At 34.2% G+C, this 20,912-nt stretch overlaps 1 protein-coding gene and 1 long non-coding RNA gene across 4 annotated transcripts in view; one reads left to right on the top strand and one right to left on the bottom strand.

The window, feature by feature from the left end:
• Positions 1-20,912, top strand: part of LOC126752936 (uncharacterized) — a 65,086-nt gene that overhangs the window by 24,348 nt on the left and 19,826 nt on the right. The window lies entirely within an intron of this gene.
• The window catches only part of LOC126752931 (sodium/potassium-transporting ATPase subunit beta-2), a 30,674-nt gene that overhangs the window by 4,546 nt on the left and 5,216 nt on the right, over positions 1-20,912 (bottom strand). Inside the window, exons 1-6 of one of the 3 annotated variants that reach the window (XM_050463977.1) lie at positions 16,280-16,566; positions 11,077-11,455; positions 1,517-1,657; positions 1,325-1,444; positions 946-1,238; positions 710-878 (exon numbers count right to left, since the gene is read on the bottom strand). In XM_050463977.1, the coding sequence (XP_050319934.1) occupies positions 710-878; positions 946-1,238; positions 1,325-1,444; positions 1,517-1,657; positions 11,077-11,215 (862 nt within the window). In that variant the 5' untranslated portion in view covers positions 11,216-11,455; positions 16,280-16,566. Of the gene's footprint in view, positions 1-709; positions 879-945; positions 1,239-1,324; positions 1,445-1,516; positions 1,658-1,831; positions 2,010-11,076; positions 11,456-16,279; positions 16,567-20,912 lie in introns of those variants that run through there. The other 2 variants (XM_050463978.1, XM_050463976.1) reach the window with 2 other exon arrangements.

Genomic DNA, 20,912 nt, shown 5'->3' with positions numbered 1-20,912 from the left:
TTCCAGCCCACACATTATTCTACTATCCACGAGGTTATAGAGATTCGATCCAATGAAATCTGGTTTTAGTTACGAAATTTAAGTCATTCATTTGATTAACAAAAAAATATTTAATTGTACAAACCCTAGGAAGTATGTTTTGACTTTCAATCAAACAGCTCTAATGACTTCATTTCTTACCTAATTAACATTTGACTCTATTACACCTCAGGTCTTATGATAGCAAACTTGACGTTTCAATGATAAATAGTTAGTTCATATTTAAACGTATAGAACTCAACCGTGGATCTTAAATATTCAATCATGAAATGTGTAGTCTGGTATCTCCTTTCATTTGCGATATGACTTTATAGAGCTTGTGGAAGTTTTATCAAGTTTTGAGCTTCCTTCTCATAGTTTGGAAAATTTCGTCCTAGAAGTTCAAGTTCGGGCTTTCAGAAAATACATACTGAGCTTTTATATTCACAAGCTTGATATCATACTAAAATCGTTGATTGATTTTCTCACTAATATTCGAAACGGCTTGCCGCTTAGACAAAATTGTTCGTCCTTGGTCAGTTTCTATCTAGATTCTTTAATATTCTGAATATTTTTCTACATATCGGCTAAGCTTTCATGATGCTTTCTGTCAAACTTGATTTCAGTACCGAAAGAAAAGAGTTTTCCCTACATACTAATATTTTATGACTATATAAAAACAAAAACATACGCTTCGGTCGCTCGAAGTGCACAGCGACGAGTGGGCTAAGATAACCCTCTGAGTTCTGGTAAGGATAGAAGTAGCCAGGGAAGCCACGAATTGGCAAGTAGTTGACGGGACCGATATTCTCTTGATCAGCTGGATTCTCGCCTTCGCATGAAACCCAAATGGTGTTTAACTAAAAACAAAAAATAATATTATTTTAGTAAGAACAGATACTTCAGCAAAATATAAGGAAAATTAACCTTGTGATTTTGCGTCTTCTCCATTTCACCAATATAAGTTTTCAAGCTGGTTGGCATGTTATCGGGCAAGTCCTTGGAGTCATTGTAATATTCCGGTATCCAACCATAGATTTTATTCAACTTCAAGAAAACACATGGTGAGCTCTTGTGGTAGCTGTAATTGTTTTCCTTGGTGCAAGGATTCCATGTTTTAATGTCGACATCGCAAACCTGACCCTTTGGTGGCGGTTGATTGTAGTCACAATTGTAGATGTTCTGACCACGGCCAGGTGTAAGGCCAGGCACTTTGTAGACTGCAATTTAATATAATAGTTAATATAGCGGTTCAATAACGGTTATCAATAGGGTTGCAATTGCTGCAAAGAACCTCTCTACACACCCGCTAAGAACTCATCCAACGAATCCGTCCAGTGTTTGTAGTTCTCATGTTGCGTACCCTTGTACCAAATCAATGTGCTCTCAACATTGTCCGATGGTGGCAGCGGACGGAAACCAAGACCTATAAAGCGTAATTTGAGTATCACATTATATATGTATATATATATTAAAGAAATTTAAGACTTTAGTTAACCTGGATTTGTGCCGATTATGGAGCTATCCAATGTCCACTTGGGTATGCGCGGATCTAGCGTTTGAAAGAATACCCACATGCAAATGGCCACCAGTGCGGCTAATACGCCATAGAAAGCTGTGTAGAAGATGCCGATCTTTGCTGTGGAAGAGAGTAGAAATGAAGTAAATAATTAGTTTAATATTTATTGATTATATTACGAATAATATGAGCCTGTATAAAATTCGCAAAAAATCTCTATAAATCCTCCAAAGTAATCTGCGTTCAAATGTCGCATCAAAACTGATCTTATCGCGTTCATAAGCCTCTGCTTACTTTTCAACACTGCTTTTGTCAGGCATGTGGTCTCTTTTTCAATTTTGTTTTTTTCCATAGCAACATAAGTGCCCGTTTCAACAGTTCCTTTGCAGACCGGGCATTAATCAATGAATTGTATGAAGTCGATAAGGTTAAATGTATGATTCATTAAAGCTGCTCAGTCTCAGCTGCTGGACTTCTGTTCCATAATCATAATTAAATTACTCTATGACACTGTTGAGTTACAGCTGATCTACACGATCTTTAAATGAGACTAATTTAATTGAATAATTATTGCTTGTTAAGCTGTGTAGAATGAAGAGAATTAATAGTGTGGCAGTAAAATGTGAGAGCGCTGAGTAATTGTTGTATATTTAAGAAAATATCTTGGGAGATTGAGTATAAGTGAGCGCTGACTATAAAAGGGTCTTCTAGGAAAAATTAAATGATATTTCTTTGACCCGACATGCATAATTAGGAAATTATTTAATATTATTATAATTCTTTTAATTATATATATTTATTATGAATTTCAGAAGTTGATATGTATATTTCTATCTCTAGTCACATTCAGAGACTGAATGACTACTATAGAATTTCACCACACTGTTTATTATAGATTTTGACCGTATACCTAAAAGTTACTAAGAGGAAACTTATCTTCATTTTCTATAAGTTTCTAAGGTTTATTAGAAAGGTTATTAAGACAAAACTTTTCTTCATTTTCTATAAGTTTCGAAGGTTATTTGCTTATCGTATGATATACTAATTTGTTACTAGATAATTCACGAATTCCTTTATCTTTTATTTTAACCAGTTTGAGTTGTGTGCAAGAAGTATTAGGTTAAGAGCGACAGTTATGGTACCAAATTTCTGCTGATGCTATAGGGTTGGTAAAGCCTCTAAACTAAAAATCAATCAGTCAAGTTTTGACTAATAAAATATCGTTGTTGTCATTTCTGCAGAATCGTATATCGCTTGAATCTAGCTTGTCCGCGCTGTACAGCTTCCAACTGATATACGATTTATTTTCGATAATATATAGGGTTTCGTACTTTTTGAAAAAAAAAACATAAAATTAAAGTTTTATGTGCAATATTTATTATTATTCGAAAGAATATTCTTTGAGATTTATTTTTTGAAGATTATCTCTTTCGAATGTTGCTCGCGGCTACGTCTCAGATAGTCCATGCGTTGAGTACAATTTCTGATGGCTCGTTGGAGCATTTCGATTAGTATCTAGCGAATGACTCACGTGATGTTTCGCTACAAGGCCTGAATCGAAACGGGATTGTTCGCATAGGTTTTAGACTTTCCATATCTCCACAGAAATAAGTCTAACGGTGTCATATAATACGATCTTTATGGAAAATCGACCGGCCCAAAACGTGAAATTATCTGCTCACCAAAGTGTTCTCACAATAAATCAATTTATTGATGTGATGTGTGGGAAGTGGTGCCGTCTTGTTGGAACCAAATGTCGCCGAAATCATGAGCTTCAATCTCAGGCATCAACTAGTCGGTTGTCATGGCGCGATAACGGTCGCCATTGACGGTTACGTTCTCATCGGTATAATTTTTGAAGAAATATGGACTGGCCCACAAATTCTACCAAACCGTTTTTTTTCGGATGAAGTGGAAGCTCTTGAATCTCATCAGTTCCGAGTTGCTGCGAACAACGCGACTCTTCAGGGCCTTCGTATACACTACTATGGCTGCTATATTTTCTTCTCTGCGTGCTGGACGTAGTACAAGTATATTCGGTTGAATACGTACTTACATATATTATGTTCTGCGAATAGTACACTCAGTAGGCCGATTAAGTTGACCATAAGTTGATCGGAGCGCGCGAAACACAGTCTTTACAGAATGTAATTTTTCATATTTAAGTTGAACGATTTGTAAAAATTGTTTAGGAGTAATTCTTTCCGCGATGAAATGACAAACAATACTGAAACAACTTGACACGACTCACAACTGATCTGTCAAAAAAAGGCTATTGAAAAAAGTATCTTTAGTTGGATCACCGGTTAGTGCTTTTTATTCGGTATTACAGCTTCATTAGTTGTGAATTTCAAGAAATTAATTTATGTACATATATTTGCGAATTTTCTCGGAAAATTCGAAGTTGATCCGGAAAATAATTCCGTAGATATGAGTAGAATTGTAAAATTTTTTTGAGCTTGTGAAATCGGATCCCAAACTTTTAGCAGCTTTCTCTCGAAATGCTGTTTCCAGGTCGGTGAAGAATGGCTGGACCGATTGACTTGAAATATTTAGCCTTTTTTGTCAGGTAATAATTGAATGCGTAAGATTTTCATAATAATGTCAATTTTTAGTCCTTTTGAAGGCTGCATTACTTTTCAAAAAAAAAAAAAATATTTTTTGGAAGCTGTCAATTTATCAAGAATAAAAATTTTGTCTACTTCTTTGAGCAATATTAAAGTCATAACACATTTTCTTATTTTTTGAGTTTACGACAATTTCAAGGAACCAAGCGATCGGCTAAGGGATCAAGGAATTCACAGCAACTTAGTATATACCAATTTAAAAAGGAATGGATAACTTTCCAAGCTAAAGACAGATAGTAGATAACCACTTCTAAGAACTAACTGATGTTAAAAACCAATGTAAAAGGATTTGGACATTCCTTGGATTCCAAACTAACTATCAGAGAAAAAGATCACTTTTAAGAACTAACTGATGTTAAATAAGAACAAAGAAGAATTGTGACATTCCTTGGATTCCAAGTTAACTATCAAACATTAAGAACGACTTGGTTTTCAGGGAGACTGAGGCAAAGTTTTTTTTCAAAACCAAATACTTATACTTGTATCATACATTCATTATCCAGAGGAACGATGACCAAATACGAATTTTCAGAAATTATTTCCCACTTTTTGTTTATTGTGCAGTCAATTGTTTCAATTCACTCAGCCCAAATTTTGTGTAGAAAGTTTTTTTATAAATTAATATCGAATCTTTAAAATTGGTTTTTTGATTTTATTTTATTTTTTAATAGAATTGACTACGAAAACCCAGTAAAAATTTCCAAGTGGGTCATCTAATGGGCAATTGCAATAAATAACACACGCTATATACAGTGACTCAAACTGTGGATGTACGTTCTCACTCATTTGTGCTCACTCATTTGAGGAAATCACTCAAGTGAGGGAAATTTTTACTTTAAAACATTACTCAAATACTACCACTCCTGTTCTCGGCCAAATTGTAATAAACAAACTGAATCGTACACAACTTAACCTCAATGAATGCGATTCAGGCCAACAACACACACACACAAACAACAACGCCAACGACAGTTGTCTCCGTCTAACCGGCATTGCAAGTGACGCATGCTGAAATATGACAAAAACAGAAACTGTGCTAAATTTGAAATGAAAGAGGAACACATGCAATCAGTGCGGAGTGGGGAGTGTGGAGTATGCAGTGAGGAAGCGAGCGTAGCTGCTACGAATGCACTGAACTCAACTTGGACACAGCGTTTGCGCTTGGCTTATTTCTGTGCTATTGACCGAGGGAGACAGTGGAAATGCGGAAAACACACTCACACCCCAAAACATACCGAAATGTTAACTGAATTGGAAACCAGTGCAGACCAAGCGATGAGTGTATACCGTTAACAAGAAGTTAGGTTAGGTGTGGAGCTAAATTTATGCACACACACACATTCACACTTCTTTATTGCTCTATAAACAAAAAAAATCTTGTATTTCGACACAGGTAAACAAACAATCGAAAGTTAGAATGAAGTAAAAGGAAATTTTTGTGGAATGAGCAAACGTGAGTAAATGCCATCAAAGCGACATTAGCGCGTAAACAAATACTTGCGATAATAAATAATTGAATGAAAGGTAAACACAAAATTTACGCTGACAGTTGTCCACTGTATACTGTTTACATTATGTGCCGTTTGACACACACACTTGTAGGGTATACATACATATAGTATGCTTGAATATACAACAATGAACATACGATGCGGTACCTAAGCGCGGTGAATTCGGAGGCAGGTGCACTGCACACTCACTTTACTGCAGATTGAGCGCCAAAATGTGCAAGAAAGCGCAGATAAGTACATACAAGTAGATATGCAGATTGAAGAAGATCTCCTAGCAGCTCTAGCAGACTCTTTGGTGCAGATCATAACATAAAATGCTCTCGCACGGTTCCCTGCGTTAGCTCTGTGAATATTGCATATTTTCATGTTGGCTTTTTTTACTTTTTAAACAGTTTGGTGGCAGATATTTATGGCTTTTATTCTTCGATATTTTTAGAAGATGCGAGGAAATGCAAAACTAAAATGAAAAAAAGAAAAATGGATGCAAGCGTTGTGTGAGTGCATAAAATGCTAAAAATACTAGTTAGATAGTGGGCCGGAAAATATACAATTTTGAAAGATAATAAAGGAAAGTTTTTCCTTTGAAAACAATAATTTTCCGCTTGCAAGGCGGAAAGTAAGTTTTTTTGTTATGTTAATTTTTTTTTTTTGAAGATAGAAAATATATCTAATTAAATCTTTTTCTTCTTTATGTGAAGAAGTTCGCCCGTGTGAGGTAAGTTCCATGAGCGCCATTTAGACCAAGTAGCCAAAAACATCCGTTTGAAGGCGAGCTAAAGTGAGAAGGCTTGTGCGCTGGGTTTGGGACCCGCCACGTAAAATAGGACCCCAATGAAAAGAAATAAACAGCCTTATTAAATAAATACATGAAAATAAGTAGACCAGCGTGGACAATTTTTGAAAAAAAAACAAATCTTAGTGAGATGAAGCACATCGAGAACAAAAGACAAAATCAGAAACATTAAGTGAAAAATAAGTTACGGGCGATCTGAGGTCGGTAAAAAGAAAAAGAAAGGGCGTTGACGAATTTTTGAGGATTAATAAGGGTTTAAATCGTTTTCTGGCAAAACTACCATTCTATAGAAAAAGTTATAAGGCAATGCTTAAAAGAAATTTATAACTTTTGTATACAAACTTTTTGCTCATAACCTCAAAATTTATGTGGAAATTCAAACAACACAGTTTTTGAGTTTCTTAATTTAATTTGTTGGCAATTCAGCTTGTTATGTCCCAAAAAACTTTGTTTTAATTATTTTTTAATTTAAGATATTTATTTTTTTATTAACCTAAACCGAAAAAACCTAAATTTCAATCAAAAAATCTCATGAAAAAATTTATTTTTTTTTTTATTTTGAGTCGGTCTGTTTGATATTTTATCTTTCGTTTTCGACGGTTCCCAACCTACTAAGCATTTTTTTATCGGTTTTAAGGGCTTCTGCATTAATTTAAATTTACATTTACACATTTAATGTACTCTAATGATCGGTAATTCATTATGAAAAATTTTGGATTCCCTTGATCCCGTAGCCGATTTCTAGAAGTAGTTCGAAATTAGGTGTATGACAGTGGGAAGACTTTTATGCTCAAAATTATTTCAATTATTTTATTATTTTCAATCATAACTTGACAAATATATCTTAAAAGGTCGTGTGAATATTTCAAGTTGCTGGGTCCAGCCGTTTCGGAAAGTTTCCTAACGATTCTCAAAACAGCTTTTCGAGAAATACGCGTTTAAAGTTTTAAGAACCTATTGAAATAAATTAACCGGATCAACTTCAAATTTTCTTATCTTCGAAACTATTTTTTACTTGATCAACTTAATTTTCAAAGCACAAAGCCGATGAAGTTTTTACTGTCTTGTACATTAAGTCAAAGCGCTCTTAATACTCAAGGTTATATTTATCTGTACATTAAATTAAAACTTTTTATACGCTTTTGGTAAATGTAAAAATAGCTTCTGGTTAGAGAGAGAAAAATACATTGAGTCTTATGTGGAACAATAATTGGTTCGGTATGGCTTAGTGCTCGAACACATATCATAAAACGTAAAAAAATATAACTTATATAATATAATATGTTAATAAACTATATAATTAATTGAGGTTCTTTGTCGGAGACAGAGTCACAATAAAAGGCGATTCCCGCAAAAAAATATTTCAACTCTACTTCTAATTTGTTTGAATATATTTCAAGTTATTTGTATGAGGATTTTCGAAAGAAACCGGATAAAGTCATATAAACTGATTTCTGAGTAGAATATTCATCGTGTTTGCGTTGAAAAGATTTTAAGTTGTTTTTAAAATCAGTATTGAACGATTTTACTCATTAGAGGATTATGTCAATCCTATTCTAAGAAATTACTCTCAATTTATTTTGCTGGGGTTCTAGGAAAAACACCACATAAATAATTGGTTTGCCTCCTAAAAGTATGCAACATTAATTTATTAATATTTTTAGCTAGATGGTTTCTTTGATAATTGGTATACTTCCAAGTAACAGTTAGTATGATGAAATTAGAAAAATTATTCAATCTAAATGCTCAGCATATGTACATAATATTCGAGAAATATTACATTTTCCTCTTAAATCTATGCCACAAAAAATCTATTCTTGAAACAATAGGGATTTCAGGTTTCAGAAATGTTATTTCCTTTCGCGCAAAATCTAGTAACATCGATTAGCTTTGAAACTATCCCTGTTGCTCAGATTTCAAATATATTATTTTCTTTCGCCCAAAATCTGGTAACATGGATTATTTTCCAAGGTTCCAAGTTTAGCTCTAAATTTCATTTGTCATGCTAAAGGAGGCATTAGTGCCGTTAATTTGCCCCTTAGTGAGTTCTGTTACTATGACTATTACTCAGTACAAGCCCTATTAGAAAATATTTCACTTATGTTATTTATGGAGTAAACTCGACTTCAACTCAGTTTCATAAGCACTGGTATGCCTTGCGAGTGAGTAATACCTATTGAGAAAAACGAAAACGAGTTAACGACCTTAGCTCCAGCGTATGCCTAATTGATCATTGCATTTGCTTGTCATGCGGGCAATTCTTAACACCTTAGTATATCTGAACCGGGAAAACAACAAATTTTTCAGCAGAAGTAATTAGTTCTCAGCCATTAATGCAGTTTATGGTGAAATGCACGTGTCAGCTGTAGTTTTTTATTCCAATAAAATGGCTTTTTATTATTCACGATCATTGCCACTTTCAAGTAAATTTTAATATTTCTAACGCCTAATTGCCAAAGCTTTTAAGCTCCAATAATTATCTTCACTTTCTTTAGTTTTTGTGCCAACTTTGGCATACATATGTATGTACTTATGAATATATGTATGCAATGGACAATAATATTTTTGGCATTTTATATAGCAACTAATGATCATTTAATGTCACGCGGTAAATGCTGATTACATCATTTCGAATAGCCGAATAGCATGAAAATGATTTTGTTCATCTGCGAAGTTCAACGTGAAAATTTCATGTGCTTCTGTGTTTATTTTTAACCAAATATGGTCTCTTTAACATTCTGACGCAAGTGAAAATTATGTAAACGTTTTGAAGAATTGGAAAAATTTCTATTTTCATTACTTGTGTACAATGCAGAGGGTTTTAAAAGCTTTTTAAACTTAATTTTGGCGCTTTAGTCTCGAAGCAGATATTAAATTATTCTTAATTTTCAAGTAACTGGTTCAACATATTGTCACACCCTTTAATGGTATAACACAACACAGCCCTTTTAGAGTATTGTTTCGTTTGGATCAGCTAACCTAATAACGTATTTGTCCCGACCACAGACCCGAGTACCTCTTGATGAAATTCTTTCTTACTTAAAATAAGCAATAAGCGAATACTAACTAAAAAAATTGGTATTAATAAAAAAATACATTATGAAGGATCAACAGAAAGCGTGTATATCATCTGATCAAATTTGACTCGGACCAGAATATATAAATTACGCGCGGAAACCGAATCAATGAAAAAATGAAGCGTGCGCTTTCCAGCTGTTTATTTACGTCTCAAAACATTTCCCTGGGGATTTCAGCCATAAAAAAGGAACGATTTTGATTGGAGCTTTGGCCTTCCTATGGACTCATGATTACGAAATCACTAAAAATATTGCTGAAGGATTTTGAGGAGTCTACTAAAGAAAAGGTGGCTGAGAATCTTTGTCTTGACATCAGAGAGATACCGAGGGTCTCAACATCTCTCATGGATCGACTCAACACATTCTGGTAAATGTTTTGGCAATGAAGCATGTCAATGCTAGATTCCTACCAAATTCCCAGAAGTTTTTACAAAAGCGATGTCGAGTAGAGATCGCAAGAAGATGCCTGGCATCGTAACCGAGGATTCTGCATTAGTAACGTTACGGGTTTATAATAACGACGACGAAACTGTCCAATAACCAAGCAAACAAAACTCGAAAAATGAGCCAAAATTGAAAAAAAACACTTCTAAATTGGTCGCATTTTGACCAAGTTGCTCATCATTTTCTTTGGTTAACATGGTGTGGTTGACCATGAGTTCGTTCCACGCTAAATGGTATACCAGGGTAAAGCGCTCAATAAGGAATACCGTTTGGATGTTTTGAGACACTTACAAAAGGCAAATCAACCAAATGGACCAGATTTGTGGGCAGAAAATTCATGGACTTTTCAAACGAATTTTTGATTGAATTTTTGGTCAAACACTAAACGCGAATCAACGCTCAGCCACAGTATTCGCCGTGGTTGGTTCCCTTTGACTTTTCTCTGTTTACGAAAATGAAAAATGCACTTCGGTCCAAAGGACATGAAGCACGACTTCTCTGAGCACATATGAACGTTTTTGAGTAGGCTTATGAAAGCCATGGTGCTTGTCCTTACTGAGTGGGAACCTCCTACATATGCTGTAAGTAATTGTACCTTTTTCAAATCTCTTGTATCCTTCGAACTAACTATAGATCTTATTTACTTTTTTAAACTAGTTTTTCAAATTTTTTTCGGGGCAAAAATCCACTAATACAATAGACTGAATACTTTTGAGAACGCTAGTAAAAACAAGGGTATTTGTTCTTACTGAAATTATTTGACGGAAACAGCTCTACATAGACTTCTAACTGTGTACTTCTTTTCCTATTTTTTGTTGTATAAGAGCCATCAACGAAATGCAAATATAGTCGAAAAAGTCTTTTCGTATTTTGTCAATAGAAGTCGTTGCAGTCGTATATCTCCAGTGCTACTAATCACATTGTGTTATACCATATAGTGTTTGGAAGGTTGAGATTTTAAGCTTCATTTAACCAAATACGAAAAGACTTTTTCGACTACCCTATATACAACGTATAAGGTTTTCTTTTATCGCTATGGCACTAGTAGTCAAGTGAATACATATGTTTGTCGTTTGTCAAAACTTACCCCAAGAGGCACGATCACGTCCCATTACGGTACCCTCCTCTGAATTGAAGATAAATCGACCCATTTTAAAGGGCTCTGCTTTACGCTCGTGAAAATCTATATCCATATTGGACATTTCCATAGGCTGTGGCTTAGACATTTTTAAAATGGCTCGTACTTGACGCTGTTGGGTATAAGTTTACAAAGCACCTATTGGTATAGCGAGCTTGAAGCTCGTCTTTTGTGATGTCTAAGCAACTTTACGCGCACAAAAACACTTTCACAGTTTTAATATTTTTCAGTATTGTATATATATTAATGTATATGTATTTACGCTTTTCTTTACAACACAAGCGATCGTTTATTTATAAATCCAATGACTTATGCAAGTCTGCGTTTCCTATTTCAGTAAATGATAACATGAAAAAATAAGCACAAAAACAGTATTATCACAAATATGCCATTGTATTAGCTTTAGTCGCGAATTTTTGTAATATTTCCGCGCTAGCTGTTGGTACGACCGAAGGCTACACACGCTAGGAAGCTGAATAGTCGCCTAATGTTCTTTAAGCGTCGGAGCGCGTCACTCATAGATGTTGTAAATTCAAACAACAACACAAACAAACGGCAAAATATTGTAGTGACATTTATTTTTACAGTTTTTGTAATACCACACATACATATATGTAAATAGATATATAACTAAATTTTCATACATATGTATGTTAGTATATGAGCGGTGTCTGCCGAACTGGTCGCTGGTTGCACAGTCGTGTGTACGCGCCTATGCTACGGAACTGGCCTTCTGGCGCGATTTTCGGAATAATTATTGGCGGTCAACTGATGTCGGCCGCTAGTATCGGGTCTAGAAATAATCCTGCTGTGAGAAAGTGAGTATGACGTTCACGTACAACTGCGTCAGCGTATGTGCCGTTGTGGTTTTGAATATTTTTGGCCGTGAATTTGCTTAACAATTGCACTCTTGAGAAAGCAGCATTGAACATTGAACGTGTGCACTTCGAAAAATGCAAGAAAAAGTGGCGAACAGACGCGCTACCGAAAATGCAATAAAACGAATGCGGTGCGCGGCGTGTGGTTGTAAATTGTGTAATGGTATAAATATTTATCGTTGGTAGTTTGGCAGCGATACTGCGTACCCAATGAAAAATTGGAAATGTTAGTGCGGTTTTTATTTTTACAGAGAATTGTATGTATATTTTACTAGTATTTATTGGGTATAATGTTGAATAATTTTGATGTTTTTTGTTAATTTTTTTTTCCTCTTAAACATATTATTTTAAAAGGTGTTCGTTTAAGAGAAAATATTATTTTGCCTTGCATAATTTTTATATTATTTCGGTTACATATGTATACATATCTATTATAGTTTTTACTTTTTTCTTTATTAGAAATAATTTTTAGTCATATTTTTGGGTTTCGAAGATATTTATTTTTATTTTTTTTGGTTTTTTTTTGTTTTTTTTCTATATAATACTTAATAATTAATAAAATTAAAATTTTATATATTTGGTCACTATACAGTATTCTAAAAGCTTGATTAGAGATATTTGCTTGTTATTAAGTTTTTTTTAATATTTGTATATATACGTAGGTTGTCTTTTTTATTTCGGGGTTTGCCAACCATTGTATTGCAATCTGGCAACTCATAACTTTATCGTAAAATTTGACATTTTTAATACTATATATAGTACACTCCATACGTTTTGAGATACTACTGCAACTGGTGCTGTTTAGAGTAACTTAAAATATTCATCTCGGCCAAAAAATATAATTAAATCAAGAAACATACTCAATACGTTTTGACATACGAACACTATTTATGTTGCTTACAGTAATTTAAAATATTCATTTCGTCTAAAAAATGGAATTAAATCTCAAACATTTTTGCTCCGCAATTTTTTCAACTTTCGACGTAATTATTAATTACGTTTTTTGGCTATGAAGCTCCAAGATGAACAAATCTTTGTCGATAGTATGATGTATGTACTCAATCGACGCCGTAGATCGCTTCAAGACGAATTCTTGAAGGTCGTACAAAATCAAGTCAGTTGTTTTGGAAATCCTTGATGCTGTGGCCGAACTGTTATTGTAAAATCGTCATGTGATCTATCGTGAGATTGAGACACCTTTAGGCATGCGTGGGACTAGCATACATTCAATATAGCATAAACATTTGATTAAAAAAAAATGTTCGCGTCGGATCCTACACAATTTGTCAAATGCTCAAAAAAAAAAGGCTCGTGTCTATAAGCACTTTCAAGACGTCGAAGACGGATCACTCTTTGCCACGACAACGCGACTGAAACAACTGCATTTTTGAGCCCCGATTCCTGTACGAATAAAATAAACTAGGAGGTCAACGTTTTTTATTTAAAAAAATAATATGGCTGTTTTCTTTGATTAACCTTTGGTTTTGTTCCCTTCTCCGAAAATATAAAAGGCAACCCTCTTAAGCATATATATATATATTTTTTTTGAGATAGTCTTAAAGGATCCTGGATTAAAAGGGAACGACGGGAGTGGCACCGCCCATTTTCAGCTGAAATCACAAATCATGAAACCCGCCCTATCGATTTCAACCAATTTTCATACGGGACATTCCTCAGACATTTTATGTTACAATGTGAAAATGGGTGAAATCGGAATGCAGCCATGCCTACTTTTCACTTTCCTGTATAGAAATCAAGAATGAACTAATATATCAGGATACAAATTTGCATGAATACTTAGTTCTTTTGAGGTTTGCTTAGATTTGCTTAGATCGAAACAAAACTGTTCAAACCCGGTACTGAATATGTGGACCTTAGTATCCATTGTTGACTTTTTGCCGAAAATATCGGTCATATATGTGCGATATATAATTGAAAGTCAGAGAACATCCTTTCCTGATAGTAGTATATCTGCGTGCTAGAAATAGGTTGAATGGGGTTAATACATCCTGTAGCCCCCACATACCCAATATAAAGAAATTCGAACTTCTGGGTGATTTTATACCGCATATGTATATCGGTCGACTCACATAGTTATCTTAATAAATATTTTTGTTTTCCTTAAAACGGGGCATATTTATGCTTAGAATGAATAAAATCGGGTGAAAACTCGATACTGAAGATATATCCCTGGCTTTGTTCCTTTGCAAGTTTCAAGAGTACGAAATGTTCGGTTATACCTGAATTTAGCTTTTCCTTATTTGATTTTTTTTTTAATTTTATCTTTTATTTATTTTTAATTTTTTTTTTATGTTATCTATATTTAATATTTTTTTTAATATTATTTATGTTTAATATATTTTACATATTCGATTTTTCCTTTTTGTATTTATATATTTTATTTGTTCTATTCTAGATTTTTTTTTGGTATTTTGGAGTTTTGTTTCTTTCAAAAGAAACATTCCAGGCATTAAGAATTTTAATTTTGGCATAAGGTGTGCTATATTTCCACGGTCGTGGTATTTAAGTAATCTTTTAACGCGTTTTAGATTTTTTTAGTTTAACAAATATACACTGTTTGGAATATTCACTGAAAATATTTTTTTATATTAATATTAAATATATAAGTTTTACAGGTAGTCTTTATTACTTTTTCACTTTTATATATTTAACAAACCGTAGTAGATTTTCTCAAATTATTATTACATCTGTTATATATTTTATTTTAGTTTTTTAATTATATTTTGTAATTTCAAATACATTTCTTGTTTTAGTAATTTTAAGGATTAGATTAATATTATATGTATTAGTTTTTTACACAATTTTTTTATTATACTACTGTGACCAAACTGAAAGGTGAATTTTTAATTTATACTCGGCGTGTTTTTCGAATCAGCTCGAGGCTCTAAAAGTGAATTCTTAGATTTTTACTATGTCTGAATTTATTGATCCAAGAAGTGCGATAATGCACCATCTCATACTGCATTGGTTATTCTTGATCATTTCGCCACATTTTCAACTGATATCGTGTCGCAACCACCGTATTCGCCTGATTTATCTTCGTGTAACTTCTGGCTATTCAGCAAATTCACATGACTACTCCGAGGACACCGTTTTGACTCAATTGAGTATATAAAAGCTGAATCGAAGAAGGCTCTGATGGCCATCATGACGGAGAATTTTTCCAAGTGCTATGATGACTGGAAAATTCGTTGGCATACATATGTAAGTGTATTTCAGCGGGAGGGGATTACTTTGAAGGAGATGAAATGGACAAAATTCACCTTTCAATTTGATCACAGTAGTATATACTTCTTTTTTACTCTATTTCGATATGTACTTATATATCCAATAAAAAAAAATTTTTTTGCATCACAATTTTTTTAAATATTTTTTATATGACATTTTATTTCATAATTAGTTAAGATCTGAGTTGAAGAGAGGTGTTTTGTTGTTACTTTTATATTTTTTTATTTTTCATAAATTTTAATTTTAATTTTTATTTTGGTTATAGCTTTATTAATTAAATTAATTTATTTATAAATATAACATTTATTTATTTTTTTATTTTTATTGTACGGTTTGAAATATTTTTACAAACTGTGTATATTGTTTTGTTAATTATACTGTTTTTAAATTGTTCTTTTAAATCATCGTCTCGTGTTATTTCTTCGTTTTGTTTATCATTTTCTTTTTCAAAATTTGTTTGTAGTCATTCGCATAATATAGAGGTATGTTTTTTTATTTTTAATGAAATTCTTTACTATCTGTGCGAATTGCCAAATATTATCACGTCTAACGGGCGTTATCACAAAATGTGCTCAGTCAAAATTAGTCATGCTCTTTGTAGACGAATATCAAGTCTTAAACTCTGGCTTGCGAGCAAACGTATGCTTTTGTCTCAAGCCTATGCTAGCAAAGTTTACAAGTAAGTGGCTTGAAGACAGAAGAGAGAGCGCTCGAAATGATACAACCACACCTTTTTTCTTTGAAGTTTTTAATTCACGTTCGAACGAACAAACGAGGTTTTGGGTGTGTGTAAGAGAGCTGCCACTGCTAGTTGGCTAGCATTTTTTAAGCTGAATCACAGAGCACGATAAAATGTAGAAATTGCTTGGAACGCGTGCAAAATGCAGCTGTTTTCCTGCATTTTTTAATAATTATAGCTTTTCACAACAAACTTTTTACTAAACACTTGTACTATTTTATATATTTTCCAGCATTTTTCATATATATATTTGTATATATTTTGAAATTATGAATCAACACACTACCGTTTCGGCACCAACTCAACTCACTAAGCCAACTCTCCCGTAAGGTAAAAGACACACTGAAAAACGTGTCGTCGTCTACAACTCGCTAAGGCGGCAAAGCAGTCGAACAAGCAGCTGCTCAGCGCTGGTTTTTTGTTTGCTTGCGCGTTATTTGTGTTATTTAGCTATTGAATGATGACGAATGAAGAAATAAAACACGCTTGGAGTGTAGCTTGCGTGCGCGTCTCAAAACATAAATGTGCTCAAGTGGACTGAAACTTGTCTATACTATTGACTGTACGCGGACCGCATAGTATGTGCCGAGCTAGTGGCATGAACAAGACTCAGACCACGTTAAAAAGCAACCAAGCAACCGGTCAACCCAGCCAACAAGCCTAACCAAGCAACCAACGAACCCAACAACCAGCCAACCAAGCGATCAACAAAACTCAAAACTCGCTCAAACGGCTTGAGTGCGCGTTTGAGTGTACGAGTGTAAATAACATACGAAAAATCCAGGGGACCCACCCTGCGAATGTGTGCGCTGTTGGCGCTTAAAGTGCGCTCAGGGTGAGAGCGCGATTTTGCATTTGTTTTGGTTTGCCTTGCAGTGGCAATAACTTTAAATTACCGTTTTTTTATGCCCTGAACGGAGTATATTAAGTTTGCCACGAGGTTTGTAAAAAACCAGAAGGAAGGGTGGGAGAGCGTATAAAACATGTATTTGCTACTGTGGGAAATAAGACTAAATAATATGCCTTTTTAATTTAAATATCGTGTATTTAAAATATCAGTGTGACGAGCTGAGTCGATTTGGCCCCTGTAGATATGCCAACTAGTCCCTCAGTTTAAAAGATATCGCTCTGAAATTTTACTAATTTCCTTTTCTTACCAAGAAGATACTCATTTCTTGGATTTGCTGATGTCGGACCACTGTAGCATACAGCTGCTATACAAACTGAACGATTAAAATTAAGTTCTTATATGGAAAACTTTTTTATTTGACAAGATATGTGCATGAAATTTCGCATAGATGGTTTTTTGAAGCAACGCTATAATATCTGGTGAAATATTTTGGATCAGACCACTATATCGTATAGCTGTCATACAAACTGCGCAATCAAATTCAAGTCCTCATATGGAAAACTGTTTTATTTTAGAAGATATGTTCACGAAATTTGGTTTGTATTATTGCATAAGATAGCACTATAATCTGTAAAGAAATTTTTAATATTGGACTACCATAGCATATAGCTGCCATACAAACTGAATGATTAGATTTAAGTTTTTATATGGAAAACTTTCATATTTGACAAGATATGTTCATGAAATTTCGCACCGATGAATTTTGGAGACAACGCTATAATACTTATTGAAATCTTCAAGATCGGAGCGCTATATCATATAGCTGTCATACAAACTGCGCAATCAAATTCAAGTCCTCGTATGGAGAACTTTTTTATTTTAAGAGATATGCTCACAAAATTTAGTACATAATATTATCCAAGACAGCGCTATAATCTCCGAAAAAAAATTTCAGATCGGACTACCATAGCATATAGCTGCCATATAAACTTTTCGATCCAAATAAAGTTCTTGTAAGGAAAACTTGAACCCGTTAAGGGTATTTGAACTTCGGTACAACTAAAGTTAAAGCTTTTTCTTGTTTTTGTAATAAAATTTTTCTTAATATTTCTTCTAATGTGCTTTGTGGTGCCGCAAAGCTGAGCTATGTTATGCTCTGTGTAAGTTTGTAGTACAAAAATAATAGACGGCGTTGAGGAGCAAGTGAAGCGCGGCTATTTACGTATCTATATACATACATACATATATAGATATGTATACAAATATTCACCAAGAAGTTGAATTACAAAACATTTATGTATACATACATTCATGTGTCAAATTGTATGTGCGAGGCGTTACATCTTCATTTCGCATTCAAGTAAAAATCAGGGCAACAACAAAAAGCATAAAAATAAATATTGTACCATAACATGCTGCTACTCAAAGAAGTAGAACACCCTTCACACGCATATACATACATACACACACGTACGCTTGTTTGTAAGCACATGACCGGGTCACTTATTTGCCTGCCTGTCTGTCTATCAACCACCCACTCACCCTTCTTTAGCTCGCGCTGCTAAAGACTTCTGTGTTGTTGCCTCGATTCAGCGCAACATTTTAGTGCTTGACTCCACTTGCCGTCTTCGTGCTTCTACATTACACACACACATATACTTATATGTATACATACATTTATATATACATATGTATGTATATTTGTATATACACTTAGCATGAGTTTTGTTCCAGTCAGCATCGCATTGACCCCAATATGACGATGAACATGTCAACGAAGATACAAGAGCTCACAACCACAGAGAACCAACCACAGAGATATACATACATATAATGTACATACTGGATATAAGCATACATACATACATATACATGCATACATATATATTTATATACACATTTATAAATATACATATTTACATGTATGAATATGCATTCATTTACGCATGCTTCTGCTCGTGTGCCAAAATAACTCTACTACAACAGCAAAAAAGCCATAAAGCAAAATAAAGTGTCATCGACAGCAGCAATTGCTTGGTTGTTATTTGTTGCATTCGCTGTGCGTGGAGCGTTTCGTCGGCGCCACTGCAGACGAAGAAGTTGTGATGCAGTCATTCGCACATTTACTCTACGAAGTCATTCGCTTATATACAAATACATACATACATACAATGATTTATAGCTCTGACTTCAATTTTTAGTGCTAATTACATTGTACATACATATGTATGTGATTACTAGGGTGAGTTGCTTTGGTTTCCAAAGTCAGAAAAAATTGATTATTTTAACTTTCTTTCAATTCCGTGTACAGAGTATATTAAGTTTGTCACGAATTTTATAACACCCAAGAGGAAACGTCGGAGACCTTATATTTAGTATAAATAATAAATATCAGCGTAATAGCCTTTTCGCACAACCAATTGATCAATTAACTGCTCTTTGCTCATTTAAAGCACTGATTAATCTTATTTTACAAAATAAAAATCTTGTTTTACTGCATTAATTCTTAATCGAATTCAAATCGTGTTGAAATTGGCATGCAATTTTTCGGGTTGTTGTCCAGACTGTAAATTTAGTTGTGTGCTTTGATAAAATAGCAATCAGCTGATGAATTTTAATTATTAAAAAATATACCAAATGAAGAACACAAGCAAGTATAATAGCTGATCATTTATCGAGCCTTTCGTTAATCGAGTTCAGGGCTATGCGAAAGGCAAAAACTGGTTTTTCAATTAGAATCTTAATGTTCCAACAGTTATTGCGAAAATTCTTTGATGAGCTCATTTGATTTTCCCATGTCCGTCTTTACAAACGCGAATTTGTTCCTAATTTTTCGATATAGCGGTCTAAACTTGTGCACACGTTCTTTTCTCTCCAGATCATTTGTCGGAATTGCCAATATCGGGGCGCTATATAGCCATTAGCTGACATACTAACTGGCAAACTAGAAAGTCCTTATATGGAAAATTTTTTATTTGACGACCGTTTTTCAAGAAATTTGGTATGGAATATTGCCTAAGGCAACAGATCTGACCACTATAGTATATATATAATATTTTTCTTTGAAAAACTTTAGCACAGATTATTTTCTTAGAGAACCACATATTGTCCAAGTCCATATCAAGAATAGGGGCGATCCCCATTTCCAGTAACGTACCAGTCTTGATCATCACGGAAGAAGTACGGCCCAATGACGCCGGCTGCTCATAAAGCGCACCAAATCTTAGATATATCGCATACAATGGTGACTCATGTCGTGGACTGCCTGCTGACCAATAATGCATATTTTGCTTATTGACGAAGCCTTTCAGCCAGAAATGAGCCTCATCGCTGAAAATTATTTTTCGATGAAAATCCGAATCATTTTCAAATTGTTGTTTAGCCCAATTCACGAACACACGACGATTCTGGTGGTCAAGCGGCATCAGTTCTTGCAGCCATTTGATCTTGTAAGGATGTAGGTCAAGATCTTTTCACAAAATTTGCCACAACCACGTCACAGAGATGCTCAACGCTTGAGAACAACGTGTGAGAGACTGAGTTGGGTCTTCCTCAATTGATGCGCTAGCGGCAGCAATATTCTCGACCCTACGAGCAGTTCTTTGTCTTACTGGCACGGGAACATTTTATACTGTAACGCTCAATTGTTGATCTGTCAGAACGATTATGACGACCATAAATTGGACATAGCGCTCTTAAAGTTAAGGTCACTGACTCCGAATTTCGGTTGTAAATTTTAATAATTTCTACTTTTTGCTGGATCGTATATCTTTCCATGATGAAAAGTCAAACCTTACTGAAGAGGAATGTCAAAAGTGCGGGAAATGGGGAAAAATATGACCTCGTTTTCTGTTCCTATCGGTCTATTTTTGTATCGTCCCTTTTGAGAAAACCCGTTATTATTTCCAAATAAATTTCTTTATCACCTTTAAAAAATTTTGTGAGTTCCGAAGTGCTCGACGCAGTACTCACCGAGGAAAGCACAGAAAAAAAACCTTAAAAACCGAGAAAACCTTTAAAATGGCCGTCGTTCCCTTAAGCATTGTATCAGCTATCAAAACTGGTCTAC

Source organism: Bactrocera neohumeralis, chromosome 3, assembly GCF_024586455.1.
Source record: "Bactrocera neohumeralis isolate Rockhampton chromosome 3, APGP_CSIRO_Bneo_wtdbg2-racon-allhic-juicebox.fasta_v2, whole genome shotgun sequence".
Taxonomy (NCBI): Eukaryota; Metazoa; Arthropoda; class Insecta; order Diptera; family Tephritidae; genus Bactrocera; species Bactrocera neohumeralis.
This window is presented reverse-complemented; position numbering and strand designations above follow the sequence as displayed.